Below are 24,140 nucleotides of genomic sequence, written 5' to 3'. Positions count from 1 at the left end.
TGAATAAAATGATTATTTTCCTTTATAAAACAAAACATTTTTTTTGAATGGTAATGTATTTGAAAATTAAATTTGAACTAATCGTCTTATTATCCTTTTAATTTATTTAATTTAATAATCAGTTTAGGTATCAACCTGATTATTTTAGTATCGATGATATTCTATTAATATTTTTGATTAGAATTTTAAGTTTAGTTCATTGTCTTTTTTTCATTACATTTTTTTTCAACATAGTTTTTTTTAAGTAATAAAATTCATGTTTTTATATTTTATTCTTGTTTAATTAATGTTTATTTTATTTAAATTAATGAATTTTTATATATTTTGGGTTAGTTTCATTACTATATATATTCATTCCTATATATATATATATATTATATCCTACTATATATATCATATATATTATAGTTTCATTACTATATACATTACTGTATGTATATATATATATGTGTGTGTGTGTGTGTGTGTGTGTGTGTGTGTGTGTGTGTGTGTGTGTGTGTGTGTGTGTGTGTGTGTGTGTGTGTGTGTGTGTGTGTGTGTGTGTGTGTGTGTAAAATGTCTGCAGAGTCTCAGACTTTCAGCTTGTTCAATGGTTTTCTCCTCATTCTGAATGTCAAACACTTCTTCAGAAATGAAATTGCCCAATTGAGTGAGACAAGCCCACAAAATTCCCTCCACAGCTCATTCCGGCTCACGATGCAAGCTTAATCACGAAGAAACTCCCGGAGGCAAAAAAAGATCCCGGATCTTTAAATATCCTCGTGAGTGACAAACATTGGCAGAGGCCGCGAGGATCCTAACAGGAGGAGCTGTTTATTCCCATTCATCTCCCAACAAGACGCCTCACGCTCACTGCTATCCATCATAAAAGTGCATCTATCTGTCATAAAAGTGCATCTATCCATCATAAAAGTGCATCTTTCTGTCATAAAAGTGCATCTATCCATCATAAAAGAGCATCTGTCCATCATAAAGTGCATCTATCCATCATAAAAGTGCATCTATCCATCATAAAAGTGCATCTATCCCTCATAAAAGTGCATCTTTCTGTCATAAAAGTGCATCTATCCATCATAAAAGAGCATCTGTCCATCATAAAGTGCATCTATCCATGATAAAAGTGCATCTATCCATCATAAAAGTGCATCTATCCATCATAAAAGTGCATCTATCCCTCATAAAGGGGATCTTTCTGTCATAAAAGTGCATCTATCCATCATAAAAGTGCATCTGTCCATCATAAAAGAGCATCTGTCCATCATGAAAGTGCATCTGTCCATCATAAAGAGCATCTGTCATCATAAAAGTGCATCTATCCATCATAAAAGCGCATCTATCCATCATAAAAGCGTATCTGTCCATGATAAAAGTGCATCTATCCGTGATAAAAGTGCATCTGTCCATCATAAAAGTGCATCTATCCATCATAAAAGTGCATCTGTCCAACATAAAAGTGCATCTATCCATCATAAAAGTGCATCTGTCCATCATAAAAGTGCATCTATCCATCATAAAAGTGCATCTGCCCATCATAAAAGTGCATCTATCCATCATAAAAGAGCATCTGTCCATCATAAAAGTGCATCTGTCCATCATAAAAGTGCATCTGTCCATCATAAAAGAGCATCTGTCCATCATAAAAGTGCATCTATCATCATAAAAGTGCATCTATCCATCATAAAAGTGCATCTGTCCATGATAAAAGTGCATCTATCCGTGATAAAAGTGCATCTGTCCATCATAAAAGTGCATCTATCCATCATAAAAGTGCATCTGTCCAACATAAAAGTGCATCTATCCATCATAAAAGTGCATCTGTCCATCATAAAAGTGCATCTATCCATCATAAAAGTGCATCTGCCCATCATAAAAGTGCATCTATCCATCATAAAAGAGCATCTGTCCATCATAAAAGTGCATCTGTCCATCATAAAAGTGCATCTGTCCATCATAAAAGAGCATCTGTCCATCATAAAAGTGCATCTGTCCATCATAAAAGAGCATCTGTCCATCATAAAAGTGCATCTATCCATCATAAAAGTGCATCTATCCATCATAAAAGTGCATCTATCATCATAAAAGCGCATCTATCCATCATAAAAGCGCATCTGTCCATGATAAAAGTGCATCTATCCGTGATAAAAGAGCATCTATCCATCATAAAAGTGCATCTGTCCATCATAAAAGTGCATCTGTCCATCATAAAAGTGCATCTATCCATCATAAAAGTGCATCTGTCCATCATAAAAGTGCATCTATCCGTCATAAAAGAGCATCTGTCCATCATAAAAGTACATCTGTCCATCATAAAAGAGCATCTGTCCATCATAAAAGTGCATCTATCCGTCATAAAAGTGCATCTGTCCATCATAAAAGTGCATCTGTCCATGATAAAAGTGCATCTGTCCATCATAAAGTGCATCTGTCCATCATAAAAGTGCATCTGTCCATCATAAAGTGCATCTGTCCATCATAAAAGTGCATCTGTCCATCATAAAAGTGCATCTGTCCATCATAAAAGTGCATCTATCCGTCATAAAAGAGCATCTATCCATCATAAAAGTGCATCTGTCCATCATAAAAGTGCATCTGTCCATCATAAAAGAGCATCTGTCCATCATAAAAGTGCATCTATCCGTCATAAAAGAGCTGTCAGGGTTCTGCCCTGGCAGTGTTGTCTGTGTTGTCTCTGTTCAATGTATCTATGTTTATGTTGTGCTTAAACACATGGCTGTGTCTTTGTTTGTGTTTGCCATCTGCTCCTCTGTCCCTTCCTCCTTGTTTCCCGGTACCACGCCCCCTTGTTTAGTTGAGTCCTTGTTTGAGTGTTAGCACCTGTCTTCTTGTTGAGTCCTTGTTTGTCTGAGTGTGCTCACCTGTTCCTCATGTTCTTAGCTCCCTTTATATGTTCGCTCTTTCCCTTTTGTGTTTGCCAGTTCGTTAAATGTTGTACCTCAGTGTACTACTATGTCTCAGTATCGTTCCTCTTAAATCGTTAGTGTTTTGTTGTAGAAGTTTGTTAGTGCTCTGTTTACTGCCATTGGCTCTGTCTGTCTTGTTTCCCTGTTCCAGTCCTGTCCAAGTCCTGTCCAACAAGCAGCCCTGTTCTGAGCCTGAGATTCCTGAGCGCCAAGCTGTAAGAAGTTCCTGTCTGGCTTTAGCTGGTTACCTCTGGTCTCACTCTGATCTAACATATCAACACTCCAGCCTACGGACACCTCATTACATCTGCTGCTCTGCTGTTGTCATTGTCTCATCTCTACCTATTGTTTGGATTGCTACCTTCTCCCACCCCGTCGTGTCATCTATTTGTCAATAAAGCTGTTAATTGTCATCCTGCATTTGAGTCCTCCTTCACAGATCCATAACAGAACAAACTGGCCAGAACAGGACTCAGCAGGATGAGCATCAAGGTTCTGCCACCTGCCAACATGCAAGAGAGAATGGCCCGTCATCGTAGTCTCACTGCTCTTCGCCAGGATGGCTTAGGAGTTGGGGGTTTTGCCCAGAAGTTTTGGACCTGGTCTAGGGGGCTAGATTATAATGATGCTGCTCTCAAGCATATCTTTAACTCCTGCCTGGATGACCCCTTGCCTGCATGGGAGATGGATTCTCTCCATATTCTGGATTTCTGGGATTTCGCTAGTTACCTTAGTAATTGCAGTAAGTGGGGAATGCCCCCAAGCCCACCTGCATCTGCCTTCAACTTTCCCCGCCTGTCTCGTCACATTTATGATCCTCCTTTGGCTTCTACGAGGAGACTGAGATCCAGACGGAATAGGGCAGTCCAGTCCACCACATCTACCTCAGAGCCAGTCAAACCAACCCCACCACTTCTCAGACATCCAGGTCAGTCCCAATCACTTCAAAATCTGAATTACTATCTGTTATTCAAGACACCTCTAAGTCAACTGCGGTCATCTCTCAGTCAACTATGCCAATTACTTCAAGATCTGACTCACTATCTGTTATTCAAGCTACAGCCAAATCAACCGCTGTCGTCTCTCAGACAGATATGCCAGTTCCAGTCACTTCAAGATTTGAGGTACCATCTGTTATTCAAGACACAGTCAAATCTACCGCTATCACCTCTCAGACAATAACGCCAGTCAATTCAAGATCTGAGTCACTAACTGTTATTCAAGACTTAGTCAAATTAACTGCTGTCACCTCTCAGACAATAACGCCAAGATCGGAGTCACTGTCTGTTATTCAAGACACTGTCAGATCCATCGTAGTCATCTCTCAGAGAATTATGTCACTCCCGGTCACTTCAAGATCTGAGTCTCCATCTGTTCTTCATGACACAGCCAAGTCAACCGATGTCTTCCCTCAGTCAATTACGCCTGTTCCAGTCATCTCTGAGTCTGTCGACTTAACCTCTGTTTTCCCTGTTACTAACGAGAACTATCCTGTCTCTTCAGAGCCTGCTCAATCTGTTTCAGTCAGTGCAGATTCTACGAGGGTTACTGCTTCTCCGCCTGGGTTGGCCGAGTTGGCTACAGATACTACAGAAACAGCCCAGCAAGCAGTATCAGCTCGTCGTAAGAGGAAGAAGAGAAGGGTACGTGCTGAACAGAGCCTGAGCCCGCTGCTGCTACAAAGAGGGCGTTTCCTGAGCCCGCTGCTGCTACAGAGAGGGTGTTTCCCGAGCCTGCTGCTGCTACAGAGAGGGTGTTTCCTGAGCCCGCTGCCGCTACAGAGAGGGCGTTTCCCGAGCCCGCTGCTGCTACAAAGAGGGCGTTTCCTGAGCCCGCTGCCGCTACAGAGAGGGCGTTTCCCGAGCCCGCTGCCGCTACAGAGAGGGCGTTTCCCGTGCCCGCTGCTGCTACAGAGAGGGGTTTCCCGAGCCTGCTGCCGCTACAGAAAGGGCGTTTCCTGAGCCCGCTGCTGCTACAGAGAGGGCGTTTCCTGAGCCCGCTGCTGCTACGGAGAGGGCGTTTCCCGAGCCCGCTGCCGCTACGGAGAGGGCGTTTCCCGAGCCCGCTGCCGCTACAGAGAGGGCGTTTCCCGAGCCCGCTGCTGCTACAGAGAGGGCGTTTCCCGTGCCCGCTGCTGCTACAGAGAGGGCGTTTCCCGAGCCCGCTGCCGCTACAGAGAGGGCGTTTCCCGTGCCCGCTGCCGCTACAGAGAGGGCGTTTCCTGAGCCCGCTGCCGCTACAGAGAGGGCGTTTCCCGAGCCCGCTGCCGCTACAGAGAGGGCGTTTCCCGAGCCCGCTGCCGCTACAGAGAGGGCGTTTCCCGAGCCCGCTGCCGCTACAGAGAGGGCGTTTCCCGTGCCCGCTGCCGCTACAGAGAGGGCGTTTCCCGAGCCCGCTGTTGCTACAGAGAGGGCGTTTCCCGAGCCCGCTGCCGCTACAGAGAGGGCGTTTCCCGTGCCCGCTGCCGCTACAGAGAGGGCGTTTCCCGAGCCCGCTGCCGCTACAGAGAGGGCGTTTCCTGAGCCCGCTGATGCATCTGAAAGCGCTATCCCAGAGCCCGCAGATGCTACTGAAAGCGCTGTCCCAGAGCCCGCTGATGCAACTGAAAGCGCTATCCCAGAGCCCGCAGATGCTACTGAAAGCGCTGTCCCAGAGCCCGCAGATGCTACTGAAAGCGCTGTCCCAGAGCCCGCAGATGCTACTGAAAGCGCTGTCCCAGAGCCCGCTGATGCAACTGAAAGCGCTGTCCCAGAGCCCGCAGATGCTACTGAAAGCGCTGTCCCAGAGCCCGCTGATGCAACTGAAAGCGCTGTCCCAGAGTCCGCTGATGCAACTGAAAGCGCTGTCCCAGAGCCCGCAGATGCTACTGAAAGCGCTGTCCCAGAGCCCGCAGATGCAGCTGAAAGCGCTGTCCCAGGGCCGGCAGATGCAACTGAAAGCGCTGTCCCAGAGCCCGCAGATGCAGCTGAAAGCGCTGTCCCAGAGCCCGCAGATGCTACTGAAAGCGCTGTCCCAGAGCCCGCAGATGCAACTGAAAGCACTGTCCCAGAGCCCGCAGATGCTACTGAAAGCGCTGTCCCAGAGCCCGCAGATGCAACTGAAAGCGCTGTCCCAGAGCCCGCAGATGCAGCTGAAAGCGCTGTCCCAGAGCCCGCAGATGCAACTGAAAGCGCTGTCCCAGAGCCCGCAGATGCAGCTGAAAGCGCTGTCCCAGAGCCCGCTGATACAACTGAAAGCGCTGTCCCAGAGCCCGCAGATGCAACTGAAAGCGCTGTCCCAGAGCCCGCTGATGCTACTGAAAGCGCTGTCCCAGAGCCCGCAGATGCTACTGAAAGCGCTGTCCCAGAGCCCGCTGATACAACTGAAAGCGCTGTCCCAGAGCCCGCAGATGCTACTGAAAGCGCTGTCCCAGAGCCCGCTGATGCTACTGAAAGCGCTGTCCCAGAGCCCGCAGATGCAACTGAAAGCGCTGTCCCAGAGCCCGCAGATGCAACTGAAAGCGCTGTCCCAGAGCCCGCAGATGCAACTGAAAGCGCTGTCCCAGAGCCCGCAGATGCAACTGAAAGCGCTGTCCCAGAGCCCGCAGATGCAGCTGAAAGCGCTGTCCCAGAACCCGCAGATGCTACTGAAAGCGCTGTCCCAGAGCCCGCAGATGCAACTGAAAGCGCTGTCCCAGAGCCCGCAGATGCAACTGAAAGCGCTGTCCCAGAGCCCGCAGATGCAGCTGAAAGCGCTGTCCCAGAGCCCGCAGATGCTACTGAAAGCGCTGTCCCAGAGCCCGCAGATGCAACTGAAAGCGCTGTCCCAGAGCCAGCAGATGCAACTGAAAGCGCTGTCCCAGAGCCCGCAGATGCAACTGAAAGCACTGTTTCCAAGCCTTCTGCTCCAGTCTGCACAGCCCAGGAGGGCGTCCCCGTGCACGTCTGCACAGCCCAGGAGGGTGTCCCCGTGCACGTCTGCACAGCCCAGGAGGGCGTCCCCGAGTCAGTCCCCGTGCATGTCTGCACAGCCCAGGAGGGCGTCCCCGAGTCAGTCCCCGTGCATGTCTGCACAGCCCAGGAGGGCGTCCCCGAGTCAGTCCCCGTGCATGTCTGCACAGCCCAGGAGGGCGTCCCCGAGTCAGTCCCCGTGCATGTCTGCACAAGCCAAGGAGGGCGTCCCCGAGACAGTCCCCGTGCATGTCTGCACAGCCCAGGAGGGCGTCTGAGAGCATCTGCCCATCATAAAAGTGCATATATCCATCATAAAAGTGCATCTGTCCATCATAAAAGTGCATCTGTCCATCATAAAGTGCATCTGTCCATCATAAAAGTGCATCTGTCCATCATAAAGTGCATCTGTCCATCATAAAGTGCTCCACAGGCTCCGGGGGGTTAATAAAGGCCTTCTAAAGTGAAGCCATGCATTTGTGTAAGAAAAATAAGTAAGGGATAATGTAGAGCGAGGCAGTGGTTATAGCGAACACACCCCCAACAGGCTGATCGGGACCCCGACGCAAAGCGGAGCTTGAATCCTGAAGGGGTTGTATTCGCTATAACAACCGTCTCGCTCTACATTATCCCGCTTATTACATGGCTACTTACCAAATAAATCAATAATTTGACAAAATATTGATTTAAAAACGATTGTATTGCTTCCGCTAAAGAAAATAGTCCGTTCCGCGTCCATAGCAACGCTCTGTTTTTCATGGCAACGGTGTGTTATACTTCGCAGTGGTCTGTTATCAAGAAATAACACACAGCATTCTACATTAGAATTCAATCAAGCCATGTAATATTCATATTTAACACGTTATAAAGTAAAATTCTAGCTTCCGGCCATACGCAGTCTCTACTTACGCCTAAAGCGCAACTTACGCAACTTGTGACGTCAGAAGTATCGTAGAGCGTCATGGCAGTGCGTCGCATTACTCGCTTAAGTTACGCTTTACACTTATGTGGAATCCGTATGTTTCTTTTCTTTCTTTCTTTTTTATTTTTTTCAAGCATACAATGAAAAAGTGTACAGTATGTACAACATAAGACAATAATCGAAAAAACACTGATGGTCCAACAAATAAAATTCACCGCTGCTTGAAAAGGAGTGGGCTGAAGTTTAACACTTGTTAATTCCCACCCCTCTTTCAAACTCTTAATACATTCATTTTTTTTTACAAAACACAAACACATAAATCTTCATACATTTATACAATATGTTAGCAACAGACATTCTGGCTTAACCAACTCATTTTCCTTCATTTTTATAATGTTCAAAAATCATTTCTTTAAATCTTTTCCTGAATTGTTTTATATTTGGACATTTCTTAAGCTTCTCATTTAAGTTGTTCCACAGTTTCACCCCTTGTATGGAAACACAAAAACTTTTCTTCCTACTGTGTACCATTGGTAATATGAAATTTAGTTTTCCTCTCTCCTTCTCTCCAAGAAAATAACTTTTGTTCAATTTTAAAGTTTTAAATATGGATATTTTTCTAACACAAACGCATGGCTTCACTTTAGAAGGCCTTTATTAACCATAGACAGTAAAAGAAATGGACACAGCGACCCCATTAGATTCAACGGAGAAAAGTGAAGTCAATTCGAAGCACTTCTTCCTGATGGCGGAGCGACTGCGCAGACTCAAACTGAGCTTGACGACGTAGATGTGACGTGAGCAACCCGTCTGTCTTCTAGTAGCTGTGCCGAGAGAATTCTGAATCATTCCCTTCCGAATCTTGCAGAGACGGAGAGTGTGAGTAGGAGTAGTAAGTATTCTGATTAATTATTTTGTCATTTTGCCTTCACGTCCCCCCGATCGCCCGCGAGCTTCTCCTCCCGTCTATACGGTAATCTCTCTACTGTGCGACAGAGAGTTGTGTGGGTATGACGCAATCGTTAGCCTATTTTTACAAAAACTGCTTCTACGGGGCCATAACGTAAGATACAAGGTAATGGAGCCTTTTATACATTTTTGTGTTTCTTTAGAAATAAATAATGGACAAATGGAGTCTTCAAACGCCTCAGATGTAAAGTTATTCGCTGTCAAAGTGACGCCAAAATGAATGGGAGTCAATAGGATGCTAACAGCAGGTGGGGGTCTGCTAATCAATGGCGGCGCCCGGGGAAGCTTCAGTTTTTTCTGAAACATTACCCCCTTGGTATTAACCCCGGAGCCTGTGGAGCACTTTATGATGGACAGATGCACTTTATGATGGACAGATGCACTTTATGATGGACAGATGCACTTTTATGATGGACAGATGCACTTTTATGATGGACAGATGCACTTTTATGATGGACAGATGCACTTTTATCATGGATAGATGCACTTTTATCATGGATAGATGCACTTTTATGATGGACAGATGCACTTTTATGATGATAGATGCACTTTTATGACGGATAGATGGACTTTTATGATGGACAGATGCACTTTTATGATGATAGATGCACTTTTATGACGGATAGATGGACTTTTATGATGGACAGATGCACTTTTATGATGGACAGATGCACTTTCATGATGGACAGATGCACTTTTATGACAGATAGATGCACTTTTATGACGGACAGATGCAATTTTATGATGGATAGATGCACTTTTATGATGGATAGATGGACTTTTATGATGGATAGATGCACTTTTATGACGGATAGATGCACTTTTATCATGGATAGATGCACTTTTATGATGGACAGATGCACTTTTATGACGGATAGATGGACTTTTATGATGGACAGATGCACTTTTATGATGGACAGATGCACTTTTATGATGGATAGATGGACTTTTATGATGGACAGATGCACTTTTATGACGGACAGATGGACTTTTATGACGAATAGATGCACTTTTATGATGGACAGATGCACTTTTATGATGGACAGATGCACTATATTGGCTTCAAAACGTATTAGTCTGAATTCTGAAAGAAGAATGTCATATGGGCTCATTTAGATTTGTGGGTGAACTATCCCTTTAAAGCCGTTCTCTTCATTGGGATCAGCGGTGTTTCTTCATGTAAAGAGTGCTGTCTGCTGACAGATGATGGACTCGCTGTGAAGCGTGAGTTTCGCTCCCTCAGGGTTTGGGTTTGGCTCTTCCTCTTTACCTGTCCGATCACTTCATGCTGCGGGCGAATGATGTTTCGATGGACCGATGACAAAGCAAGATTCATCTCCGGTGTTAAAACAAAGCGCAGGTTTGTGTTTGAAGGCTAATTTATCTTCACACTGTCAGCGCATTTCCCAATTTAGAAGTCTGAGGTTTACGGCCCTCTGTGTTTGTGTCGAGTCGGAATGATTCCTCATTCCTGGCGTGGAAACTGTTTTCTGGGAAATAAAGTGATAAAGAAATAAAGTCGTGACTCGTGTAAGGGTTGGGCCCTGAGAATATGAGCATGACATGATGTTTTCATACAGAAAACAACAAGGTTACGTGCAGCCGGTGTTCCTGCATCTGAAGACGTGCGGAGTGTGTGTGTGTGTGTGTGTGTGTGTGTGTGTAATACAGTGTTTCTCAACCGGCAACACAAAAGTGGGGCACAAAACCCTTTTGAGTGGGTCCAGAAATGAGTAGCCAAAGAAACCACTGTTTTTCTGATGCCAGACTTTTATTTTGAAAGACGTGTGTGAAAGCTGTTGACTCTTCTGTCAGACGCAGTTTAAAGTCCCCATGAAATCCAAATGTATTTATTTTTTTGGCGTTTAATATATTTGGTGTTCGCCTTACTGTTATCTATAAGCTAGTGTGCTCCAAAACAATGACAAAATTCGTATTTAGAAGATATAAGCATTCAAAATGTACACTCTATTCCGCCAATATAGATCAATGAATTTGATGACATCACTCTGCACTTTAGCTTGTCATCAGATTTTCTGTCCAATCAAATACTCTCCAGAATCTGAAGCTCCGCCCCCTACATTATAAACAGATTCTGAAGCTGCGGCTGAAATCGGTCACTTGTTCTCACATTTACTATGTTCTACATGGTGAACAGTACATAGGGGATCAGACAGTGCACTATATAGGGGATAGGACACGATCAGACAGTGCACTATATAGGGGATAGGGAATGATCAAACAGTGTACTATATAGGGGATAGGGAACGATCAGACTGTACACTATATAGGGGATAGGGAACAATCAGACAGTGCACTATATAGGGGATAGGGAACAATCAGACTGTACACTATATAGGGGATAGGGAACAATCAGACAGTGCACTATATAGGGGATAGGGAACAATCAGACAGTACACTATATAGGGGATAGGAAACGATAGGGAACAATCAGACAGTTCATTATATAGGGGATAGGAAACGATAGGGAACAATCAGACAGTTCATTATATAGGGGATAGGGAACAATCAGACAGTACACTATATAGGGGATAGGAAACGATAGGGAACAATCAGACAGTTCACTATATAGGGGATAGGGAACAATCAGACAGTACACTATAAAGGGGATAGGAAACGATAGGGAACGATCAGACAGTGCACTATATAGGGGATAGGGAACAATCAGACAGTTCACTATTTAGGGGATAGGGAACAATCAGACAGTGCACTATATAGGGGATAGGAAACGATAGGGAACAATCAGACAGTTCATTATATAGGGGATAGGAAACGATAGGGAACAATCAGACAGTTCACTATATAGGGGATAGGGAACAATCAGACAGTACACTATAAAGGGGATAGGAAACGATAGGGAACGATCAGACAGTGCACTATATAGGGGATAGGGAACAATCAGACAGTTCACTATATAGGGGATAGGGAACAATCAGACAGTGCACTATATAGGGGATAGGGAACAATCAGACAGTGCACTATATAGGGGATAGGAAACGATAGGGAACAATCAGACAGTTCACTATATAGGGGATAGGGAACAATCAGACAGTACACTATATAGGGGATAGGAAACGATAGGGAACAATCAGACAGTTCACTATATAGGGGATAGGGAACAATCAGACAGTTCACTATATAGGGGATAGGGAACGATAGGGAACAATCAGACAGTGCACTATATAGGGGACAGGGAACAATCAGACAGTGCACTATATAGGGGATAGGAAACGATAGGGAACAATCAGACAGTGCACTATATAGAGGACAGGGAACAATCAGACAGTACACTATATAGGGGATAGGAAACGATAGGGAACAATCAGACAGTTCACTATATAGGGGATAGGGAACAATCAGACAGTTCAATATATAGGGGATAGGGAACGATAGGGAACAATCAGACAGTGCACTATATAGGGGATAGGGAACAATCAAACAGTTCACTATATAGGGGATAGGGAAAGATCAGACAGTACACTATATAGGGGACAGGGAAAAATCAGACAGTGCACTATATAGGGGATAGGAAACGATAGGGAACAATCAGACAGTTCACTATATAGGGGATAGGAAACGATAGGGAACAATCAGACAGTTCACTATATAGGGGATAGGGAACAATAGGGAACAATCAGACAGTGCACTATATAGGGGATAGGGAACAATCAAACAGTTCACTATATAGGGGATAGGGAACGATCAGACAGTATACTATATAGGGGACAGGGAACAATCAGACAGTTTCCCATTATAGGGGGATAGGGAACGATAGGGAACAATCAGACAGTGCACTATATAGGGGATAGGGAACAATCAGACAGTTCACTATATAGGGGATAGGGAACAATCAGACAGTGCACTATATAGGGGGATAGGGAACGATAGGGAACAATCAGACAGTGCACTATATAGGGGATAGGGAACAATCAGACAGTTCACTATATAGGGGATAGGGAACAATCAGACAGTGCACTATATAGGGGAAAGGGAACAATCCAGGGTTTCCGCGGAGTCATAAAAAGTCATAAAACGTCTTAAATTTAATAATAAGAATTTTAGGCCATAAAAAGTCATAAAAACGTCCGGATTTTCCATACAAGGTCATAAATTTAATTTAGCCACGTCATAAATTGATATGCTCGTTCATTCGTTGGTTCTACCATTGCCTTTTCCCCCTGAAAATGCGCTGGCGGCATAATGTTAAATGCACAGGTTAAATGCGCCAAAAGCGGAACGCTCATTTGAACCGCGCGCCACACGGACCATTTACCCGCTCGGCTCCAAGTCCAAACGGCAGCGCAGCGCGAGCTCAATAGAACTGATGCGTTTACTTTGATCGGTCTCGGTCACAAGATCCAGTGAGAAGTGCTTGAATTCAGCGAAGAACACACTGTCTCAGTGATTTAAACCAGTTTAAAGGCAGATGAAACCGCGCTGACCAACAGGAGAAACTCTGCACAACGATACAGTCAGAAGGCTTTTCCGTCTACAATCTCCCATCATTTATCATGGATATACTGTAACGTTAGCCTAGTAAAATTAACTGCACCATGTGGGATATACATATTGAATTTTAATGGAATAATGGACTAATGGAATATTTACAGTATTTAATAATGTATTTAGGCTACTGTTTTTCATACATTTCCTGAAGATGCGTGCCATCAAAGTTAGGCAACACAAACCTGTTTCAAGACTTGACCCCTATTAGCACATGCAGAAACTAAGTAATTATTTTCCCAATAAAGATATTTATTTTGTTAAGGACAAATGTTTGAATGTCCTACCTCAGATTTGTGAAATGTTCACCTGTTTTAGCAAGTGTTTGTCATTATATTTTCTGACAATAAAGAGTAAAGTTAGTTTAAAACCACAATTAACGCTCTGGTTTCTACAACTTTCACTTAGAAGCAACAGTCTGCCTTTAAACTTGAAAGAAATAAAGATTTGACATTTATCGTGATAATTATCGATATTGACTAATATAAAACAATTATCGTGATAATTGTTTTTGGACATATTGCCCAGCCCTAACTGAAATCTCCTGGTCTATCACAATGGGAAAGTGTAGGCCTACATTTAACGAGCCATGGCTCAAAGATGGTGTGTTTAGTTGGCTCAAGCCCGTTGCAAATAATCAGTATCAAGCATATTGCACACTGCAAGAAGGCGTTGGAGCTGTCTTTAGGCATTTAAATAATACATCTTGTTACTTTCAATGAAAGTCAATAAAAAAATAAAAAAAAACTTTTGAAAGGAATTTTAATGAATTTTCCGTAATTCGTGTAGGTCATAAATTTCAATCATAATGGTCATAAAAAGGTCTTAAAAAGTCTTAAATTTGACTGACCAAACCCTGCAGAAACCCTGACAATCAAACAGTTCACTATATAAGGGACAGGGAACAATCAGACAGTACACTATATAGGGGTCAGGGAACGATCAGATAGTACACTATATAAGGGACAGGGAACGATCATACAGTACAGTATATAGGGGACAGGGAAAAATCAGACAGTGCACTATATAGGGGATAGGAAACGATAGGGAACAATCAGACAGTGCACTATATAGGGGACAGGGAACAATCAGACAGTGCACTATATAGGGGATAGGAAACGATAGGGAACAATCAGACAGTTCGCTATATAGGGGATAGGGTACAATCAGACAGTTCACTATATAGGGGATAGGGAACGATAGGGAACAATCAGACAGTGCACTATATAGGGGATAGGGAACGATAGGGAACAATCAGACAGTGCACTATATAGGGGATAGGGTACAATCAGACAGTTCACTATATAGGGGATAGGGAATGATAGGGAACAATCAGACAGTGCACTATATAGGGGATAGGGAACGATAGGGAACAATCAGACAGTGCACTATATAGGGGATAGGGAACGATCAGACAGTACACTATATAGGGGACAGGGAACAATCAGACAGTTCACTATATAGGGGGAAAGGGAACGATAGGGAACAATCAGACAGTGCACTATATAGGGGATAGGGAACAATCAGACAGTTCACTAAATAGGGGATAGGGAACAATCAGACAGTGCACTATATAGGGGATAGGGAACGATCAGACAATGGACTATAAAGGGGATAGGGAACGATAGGGAACAATCAGGCAGTGCACTATATAGGGGATAGGGAACAATCAGACAGTTCACTAGGGGATAGGGAACAATCAGACAGTTCACTATATAGGGGATAGGGAACGATCAGACAATGCAATATAAAGGGGATAGGGAACGATAGGGAACAATCAGACAGTGCACTATATAGGGGATAGGGAACAATCAGACAGTACTCTATATAGGGGATGGGGAACGATTAGACAGTTCACTATATAGGGGACAGGGAACGATCAGACAGTGACAGAAATTATTGGCACATTCATTGAAATGATCAAGCTATATAAATCTTTCAAATGTAGTGAAGGGTTCAAGGGCATTCTAATTTTCAATCAAATATACAGTTATAATATGAATACCACTAATAATATGAATACCATATACAACAAAAAATGAATTTGTCTGCTATCAGTTTAAACTGTCTAAAGGTGATATTGACTGTACTTTAATAATTAGTATGCTTTATTACATCCCAGAGTTTTTCATGCCTTTCACAACTAAATAGCCTATTATTTTAATAGCACACCCTGAGGTTGTTTCAGTCCTCACTCACTGTGTTTAGATTGACAGGAGTTTATTAATTTTTTGTTCCTATTACACCATTTCCTCAAACAAATACATGACTTGTTGCCTCCGTGGAGGGCAGGTAAGGTAAAGTAGGGGAGCTGAAAGAATGCGGTGTGTTTTAGCTACTCCTCCAGCAATCAATCACACACGGAGAACAGTTGCTGTTTCAGTATGTTATCAATGTGCCAGCGGCTTCATGAAAGACTTAATTCCTGCTGGAGGCCAGATCCTCTCCTCAACCTGGATCCTTCACTGAAACACGCTTCCTCTGAAACGTTGGAGGAAGAAATAACGTGTTGTTCGACGTTCGGTTAATGATATATTTGGATCCAAACTCCTGAGGCGTGTGTCATGCGGGAAACTGCTGATGGCCAGATTGAAGTGGATCACTCTTAAAAAATGAAGATGATTTATCTAAGATTCCATGAAGAACCTTTAACATACATAGAACTTTTGCATTGCACAAAGATTTTTTAAATGTTCTTCGCACACAAAAAAAATGGTTCTTAAGACCTTTGGGAATCCAAAATGGTTCTTCTATGGCATCACTGCAGAAAAAAAAAAACTCTTTTGGAAGCTTTATTTAAATTATTTTATTTATTTTTAATAGTGTACCATCTGAGATGCTAAGATAAAATGCTGACATTTTCCCAGAACTAAGTGTCTAATCATCAGCTTTATTTGAACACTATATTGCACAAAGAAAAAAAAGTGTAATTCATAAAGAGCTTGTCCTCATTTGACACGCTTGTGAGTCTGAATGGGTTTTATGTGAGGACGAGGAATTTCCTATAACTGTCGAACAGTTAAAGTTAACAACAAGGCACTGTTAGAGTTAATCTGTGTTCACTGGGGTAAAATAAGGTGAAGCTTCTCGTGAACAGCCCAGCGTTAAAACCGGCTGGAAGATATTCAGGTCAGGTTATGTTAACAATATTTTAGAATAAAAGTGGTTAGTAAACTAACTTTCTGGAAGCACTTCTGGCATAGCTTATCAATTATATATATATATATATATATATATATATATTTTTTTTTTTTTTTTTTTTTTATATATTTCTTACGTGTTGTTTATATTCAGTCTGAGCATTATTCAGTCAAAAGCAGGAGTGAATGAAGCGTGTCTTTTGTCCTGTACACATTCTTTGGCAGAGCTAATGAGAGCTAATATACTTTAATCAGCATCAGTGCATAAACAGATTTTGTGTTTTACTCACAGGCTGAAAGCTTCACGTACACCATGTTCTACTTAAAGGGTTAGTTCACCCAAAAACTCTGTCAGTAATTACTCTCCCTCATGTTGTTCCAATCCCGTAAGACTTTCGTTCATCTTCGGAACACAAATTAAGATATTTTTGATTAAATCTGAGTGCTATCTCACGCCTCCATAGGCTTCTAAGGGACCGAAACTTGCTGGCCCAGAAAAGTTATTAAAGAGATCGTTAATATAGTCCAAGTGACTCCAGTGGCTCAATCTTAAGTTTATCAAGCGACGAGAATACTTTTTGTGTGCAAAAACAAACAAAAATAACAACTTTATTCCACTTTTCATTTCCTTCTCTTTGTGCCTCGAGTCTTTTCATGTAGTGTTTAAGCGTAGCGCGTCTGTGTTGCACGTCACCACGTATCACACATGACCAGCGTCGGCCAATAGTGAGCCTACGTGGTGACGTGCAACACAGACGCGCTACGCTATTACACTACGTGAAAAGACTCGAGGCACAAAGAGAAGGAAATGAAAAGTCGTTATTTTTGTTTGTTTTTGCACACAAAAAGTATTCTCGTCGCTTGATAAACTTAAGATTGAGCCACTGTAGTCACTTGGACTATATTAACAATGTCTTTAATACATTTTCTGGGCCAGCAAGTTATAGTGTCCATAAGCCTATGGAGGAGTGATCCAGCTCTCAGATTTCATCAAAAATATCTTAATTTGTGTTCCGAAGATGAACGAAGGTCTTACGGGGTTGGAACAACATGAGGGTTAGTAATTACTGACAGAGTTTTCAATTTTGGGTGAACTAACCCTTTAAGTTTATCAAGCGACGAGAATACTTTTTGTGTACAAAAAATAAAATAAAAAATAATGACTTTATTCAACTCTTCATGTTCTTCTGTGTTTCTCTGAGTGAGTTCACGTAGTGTAACAGCGCAGCGCTTCTGTGTTGTACATCAGAACGGAGGCTCGCTATTGGCCGACGCTGGTCATGTGTGTGATGCTGGCCAATAGTGAGCCTACGTTCTGACATAGGGGAGACCGGGGATGGTTGTAACACGGGTCAGTTGTAACAATTCCAATCTGTCCAATCAGGAACTAGTTACAAATCACCTGATTCACTTCGCACACGCTCAGTTTAGTTCTTATTCCACATGTGATAAAGTAGAGCCCTGTGGCAGACACAGCACATGTTAGAGTGGAAAAAACAATTTTGAGATAAGAAAGTTACTTTTTTTACTTTTTTTGTTTTTGTTATGGGAATTTTTGCTTTGTAGTTAAACTCATCAAACTTTTATTATGTTTATTGTGTGTCTGTGTAGATATTTTCCATGCAAGTTGTTAGTGCTAATGTTTTGCCTGTTAGCTGTAAGTTGAGCTAGTTCATGGCTACATGACTCTGGGTTAGTTGTAACAACAAGACTCTGGGTTAGTTGTAACAACAATGAAACATTAAATTTTATCATGGCCAATACTATAGACTGACAGTAACAACTATGCTTACACAAATAGAATGTTCAAGTGTTCAAGTTCAATTTATTATGGTCAATTACTATGACAGAGTAACAACAGAGTCACACACACACATGCGCACACACACACACACACACACTGTTCAAGTGTTCAATTTTATTAATTATTATTATTTAAAATTTTCAATTTTATTATTCAATTTATTATTATTATTTTATTTATTATTTATTATAATTTTATCAATTTATAATGGTCAATTACTATGACTGAGAGTGACAAACACACTGAGACTAAGAGTGACACACACACATCAGTTATATCGAAGAGTGACACACACACATCAGTTATATTGAAAAGTCAGTGTTGAATAAAAACCTTTCAAAATAATTTTTTTGTCAAAATCCTTATTTCATTATGTTATATATCACCCCGGTGGATATCATAATGTTACATCTCACCCCAGGGTATGTTACAACTAACCCAGACTATGGGGTGAATTGTAACATTTCACTCCTCGTGTTTGAAACTAAACCATGCATTTTCTGTTTGTGTTGCAAAGATAATAGCTATGTCATTTAATAGCAGACACTTGTAACTAGTTTGGATCACATTTTGAACACACTGACTTCAAAGTACTACAAGATATAGACAGAAAGGTCAAAACGGTTACAACCATCCCCGGTCTCCCCTACAACCCAGAAGCGCTGCATGTTATAAAGTCAGAATTACGAGATAAAAAGTGCAATTAGGCTACCTTTTTTATTTTTTATTCTGTGGTGGAAACAAGCTTTCTATAGTAGGACACACAGAACATTCCACTGCGCTACTTTTCTATTGATTTTCAATGTAAACACGCTAAACGGACATCTTTAGCCGCTCACGTCTCACATCTTTTGCAGTGTCTCGCGCTCTAACTTAAATTCAACGTAAAAAAAAAAAAAAAACGTCTCAAGACTTTGCGTTTTCCCCCATTCCACTGCCTGAGTCTCGGCAACCTTGTCTTCTTAACCCTAATACCATTCTTCAGTGAAATTTGTTTAGGCCTACCTTAAACAAATCATTAACAATACCTTTGTCTCAAAATATATTTGGTAATTGTATTGAATCTCACTTGCAACATAAATCTATAACACTAAAAAAAAAAAATATTAGATAAACTTATAGCTTAGAATCAACAATCAATTTCGTCGATGATCCGCCAAATTTCCACGTGCGATGTTTCCGAAAGTGTTGCGGCGTTTAAAATTAAAGATTTTGAGTTTTACTGTGTGACTGTTTATGCCATAGACAGAACAAGTGTAGGCTACCTAAGCAGCTAATGCTTAAAGAAGTTATATTTTATTAATAATAATAATTTAGTTTCGTTCAGGGTGTTTCTCCGCCCGAGAGTGACAAAGGATGGATGGATAATTTAATAATAATGTAATAATAATAATATTTTACACATGTATGTCAAAGGAGAAACCTTGGAGTGTTAAAACACATTTGGTTTAAACTGAGTTATTGTCTCAAACTTTGATGTAAAATTGATATTTGTATTTAACATGCAGATGAGAAGTTGCATGGATGTTTCATATAATTAAATGACAACCTTCTGATTCTGTCATATAGGCTAAATTATCTGCCAACATGATCACAAATCAGTACTAAAACCGACGTTTTACTTTCTTATCTCACTTTTTTTTGTCCTGTATATTTCTTTACGAGAGCTTCTACTTCATGTAGTATGATGCCGATTTCAGTAATTGGCTAAAAACAAGTGGGGACGGTTATTTAGACGCTGACGTTTGAAACTGTCCAGTTGTACCTTTTAGTATTTTTGTGTGGGATCTTTTCTCTTTAAAGCGCATCACTGAAGGCATCGCGCGCGCGCACACTTCTCGAGCGCGCGCAGATAAAGGGTTAAAACAGCACTTCAGTCTTCAGCTCTTTCACAGAGAGGCAGGTGTCCCAGTACCAACCCAACTCTGGACCAGATGTTTCTAATCCTCTCTCTAGAACCGCAGAGTAATTCATGTCAGTCATTTGCGCGTGAGGGCGAGATTTGTGGTCAGGCGAGCCTTTGTTGCTCAAGAAGTGAAAACTATTAGAGAGTATAAATACAGAGATCTAAACTCATTTTCCACTCACAGTTTTCTGAATCTCTGGGAGATTTCCCCCCTCCTGCTGCTTGGAAGCTCGAGGCGCACAGTTCTGGCTCAGCTGTTCCAATAAAATTAGGTTAGTAAACTCCTCGAAATAATTCCTCATTTGTGCCCTCCGACATGTGGTGGATGCTGTTTCCTCGCTGGATCTGGTTCGTCTCGGGACAGGTTCTGCTGCTGTTTGTGGACAGGCAGTGCGTGAAAGGCATGAGTTTGCAGAGAGTGGCGAATTCCCACGCGGGGATCTGTCCAAACGACATGAACCCGAACCTGTGGGTTGATGCAATGAGCACCTGCACGCGAGAGTGTGAATCTGACCAGGTTTGCCTTTTCATTCCATTGAAATTAGTTGAAATTAGTTGTCATTTTGACTGTAATATATGCTTGCATGCATGTCCATTTCATTCATATATGATATATAACTATATTCACAGTTATATATAGAATATATATATGTGAAATGAACAAACATGCTAGTATTATTTATATATTATTTGCATGTTTGTTCATTTCATATATATTCTACATATATGAATATATAGAATAGAAATATGATAGCAGATATATATATATATATATATATATATATATATATGCATGTTAATTTCATATTTATGAATATGCACGTTTTATATAGTAATTTATATATATATTATAACACTGCAATATATATAATTCTTTTGATTAATGTAATCAGGATTATGAAGTGAATGCAACAACAATATTCTGCAATATATGTGTGTTTGTATATATATATATATATATATATATGAAATTAATACACATACATACTCTATATAAATTGCATGCATTTTGATTTCATGTTTATAATATACACATTTTATGAGTATATTATATTTGAGTTTATATATGTATGTATATATAGGCTATATATATACATATATACCGTATATACTCTATAAATTGCATGCATGTTCAATTTAATGTATATAAAATACAAATTTTTATATAATAATTGATATTGCATTGCAATATTATGTAAATTTCCCTTCATTCATGTAATCAAGATTATCAAATGAATACAACAACAATATTCTGCAACTTACAGTATGTCTAAAATGGGCATGCATGCAGTATATACATACATACACACACACACACACACATTTTTTGTACATATCAGGATTATTCACTCTTTGTTTACATTTGTCCAGGAATGTGAAACATTTGAGAAGTGCTGTGCCAATGTGTGTGGTAACCGCAGCTGTGTGGCGGCGCGCTTCATCGACACTACAGGCAAGAAAGGGCCGATGGGTTTGCCAACGGAGGCGTCCTGCGACACGTTCCAGTGTTCCCAGCAGGGCTCCCAGTGCGACATCTGGGACGGCCAGCCGGTGTGTAAGTGCCGGGACCGGTGCGAGAGAGACCCGCTCTTCACCTGCGCCTCGGACGGCATGACCTACTACAACAAGTGCTACATGGATGCCGAAGCGTGTTCGAAGGGAATCTCCTTATCGGTCGTAACGTGTCGTTTTCATCTCACGTGGCCCAACACCAGTCCCATCCCGACCGGCACCACTGCATTACCCACCACTACAATCCAGCGCACGACTCCGGCACACATACACACTCCTATAATGCTCGGCATCCCGTCTCAGCAATCCGTGTTCGTCGGAGACACGGCTAGCTTTCTCTGTGAAGTCGCAGGTCGACCGAAGCCTGAGATCACCTGGGAGAAACAGCACGGAAACGTGGTTATGAAACCCAATCACGTGCATGGGAACGTAGTGGTCACTAACATCGGGCAGTTGGTTATCTACAACGCACAACTGCAAGATGCCGGTGTTTACACGTGCACGGCCACCAATCCCGGCGGCTCGGTACTCGCGCATTTCCCGCTGTCCGTAATCCAGCAAGAGCCGGTCGTAAAGCTAAACTCCACAGGTTTCCCAGCCGAGGAGTGTTTTAAAGTGCCGGATAGTGATAACTGTGGAGAGGAAAAGCTGAGCTGGTTTTACGACCCACAGAGGAACAACTGCTATACTTTTACGTACGGCAACTGCAGCAAAAACCGCAATCACTTCGACGCTTACGACACATGCATGTCGTCGTGTCGGGACGAGCTTTCCGCGCCTTGTAACCTCCCGATTTACCAGGGACCTTGCAAGGCGTACGAGCCTCGGTGGGCGTATAGCGGATCCCAGCGCCGCTGCCAGCCGTTCGTATACGGCGGATGCAAAGGCAACGAGAACAACTTCAAAACCAAAGACGCGTGCGAAGACACATGCCCGTTCCTGAGGATCCAGCGATGCAAACCGTGCAAGCCAAAGCACAAGATGGTGACCAGCTTCTGTAGGAGTGATTTCGTGATTTTAGGCCGTGTGACGGAGCTCACCGAGGATCAGGATTCTGGTCACGCTTTGGTCACGGTGGAGGAGATCCTGAAGGATGAGAAAATGGGCTTGAAGTTCTTCGGGAAGGATCCGCTTGAGGTGACCCTGCAGAATATGGACTGGGCCTGTCCGTGTCCGAACGTGACCACCGCAGACGGCCAGATCATCATCATGGGAGACGTTCATAACGGCATGGCTGTCCTGCAACCCGACAGCTTCATCGTGCTCTCCAGCGTCCGGCGCGTTCGAAAGCTACGCGAGGTCATCAATAAAAACACCTGCGACATTTTGAAAGAGTTCATCCAGTAGGACTTTTCCCAGACATCATGTTCACGAACGATTAAACTGTTCTGATGTTAGTCTTAGTTCTGACAAGGTTAGATATATGTCCACTAGGGGTGTAACGAGACCCTCGTGTCACGATCCGATATATATCACGATACTGAACTCACGATACCATATTATCGCGATACTCCAAGACAAATGATAAAAGGTTAACAATTTTTTTTACTGTTGATTAAAATGCCAATTTGGTATTACATTGTGTGTGTAAATGAATAGGTTTTGGACTTAGTGCTGAAACCCAAAGCACAGGACAATAGAGACACCAGAATAACAATATATTCATGATTCTGAAGCTGAAATTACAGAATTATTTCACATGAATATGCTTGATCTCTGTCACTGACTAGATATATTTAAAATAATGTAGGACACTTTTTATTGGTAACATTTGGCATTATCAGGACCCACAAATATTCCCCCATTGCATTATTATACATTATATTCAACATTATATGTAGTAGTTTAATGTAGTACTGACACTAAAACTCTGAAAACTTAAGTAATTTTTATTTTGGTTGAACTATCCACGATACATATTGTTGCATTTTTGTATTGCGATATATATTGTGACACGACATATTGTTACACCCCTAGTTTCTACAGCTTGAATAGAAATGCTCACATCAACTTGGAAGGTTTTTTACAAGAGTTGCCCTTACAGTTAAAGTAAAAGAACATTTGTGGACATAAGATGCATTAATCAAACACATCTGAGGGCCACAGAAAAGTCCCAGTGACTTCTAACGGAGCTGCCTTATAAAGTCATTAAGTGCTGGAAATTAATGCATTTTTTGGAACTTTTTTTTTGTTTTGATGGTTTGAATAAATTAACTTTTTCCTGTCTGTTTGGTTGAACTTTTATGGCGGAAGATTTGTTGTTGTTGTTCCTGTTGTACTGATTAGATTTGCTTAATGCACTTAGATAAGTTGTACTATAATATTGAAAATAAGATCGATTTCAGTAGGAGAAATAATCCATCTTTGTGTAAAGAACTGTGTATATGATTTAGCACGGACTGCATTTAATTTTAAGCTATTTATTTTGAATTCTCTTCGATTACTGATGAACCATCAGTGTGATAAACCAAAAAGCTGACTGAAATTTCTTACAAGCACTTACGTATTTCTAC

The 24,140-nt window shown here is 41.9% G+C and overlaps 1 protein-coding gene across 1 annotated transcript; it reads left to right on the top strand.

The window, feature by feature from the left end:
- The first annotated feature begins 20,216 nt into the window (after positions 1–20,216).
- Positions 20,217–23,853, top strand: wfikkn2b (WAP, follistatin/kazal, immunoglobulin, kunitz and netrin domain containing 2b). Its single transcript, XM_081392557.1, has 2 exons — positions 20,217–20,632; positions 21,487–23,853. Exons 1-2 carry the CDS (start codon positions 20,432–20,434, stop codon positions 22,972–22,974), a joined length of 1,689 nt encoding a protein of 562 aa, XP_081248683.1. The 5' UTR covers positions 20,217–20,431; the 3' UTR covers positions 22,975–23,853.
- Positions 23,854–24,140: the final 287 nt, after the last annotated feature.

This window comes from Scardinius erythrophthalmus (genome assembly GCF_964197995.2).
Source record: "Scardinius erythrophthalmus genome assembly, chromosome: 18".
In the NCBI taxonomy this organism is placed as follows: domain Eukaryota; kingdom Metazoa; phylum Chordata; class Actinopteri; order Cypriniformes; family Leuciscidae; genus Scardinius; species Scardinius erythrophthalmus.
This window is presented reverse-complemented; position numbering and strand designations above follow the sequence as displayed.

What these genes read in the sequence shown, in the direction of transcription:
- wfikkn2b (XM_081392557.1), top strand. Translation starts at nt 20,432, where the DNA reads ATGTGGTGGATGCTGTTTCCTCGCTGGATCTGGTTCGTCTCGGGACAG. An exon ending in GAGAGTGTGAATCTGACCAG is followed by an intron (nt 20,633 to 21,486) that starts GTTTGCCTTTTC and finishes ACATTTGTCCAG; the next exon opens with GAATGTGAAACATTTGAGAA.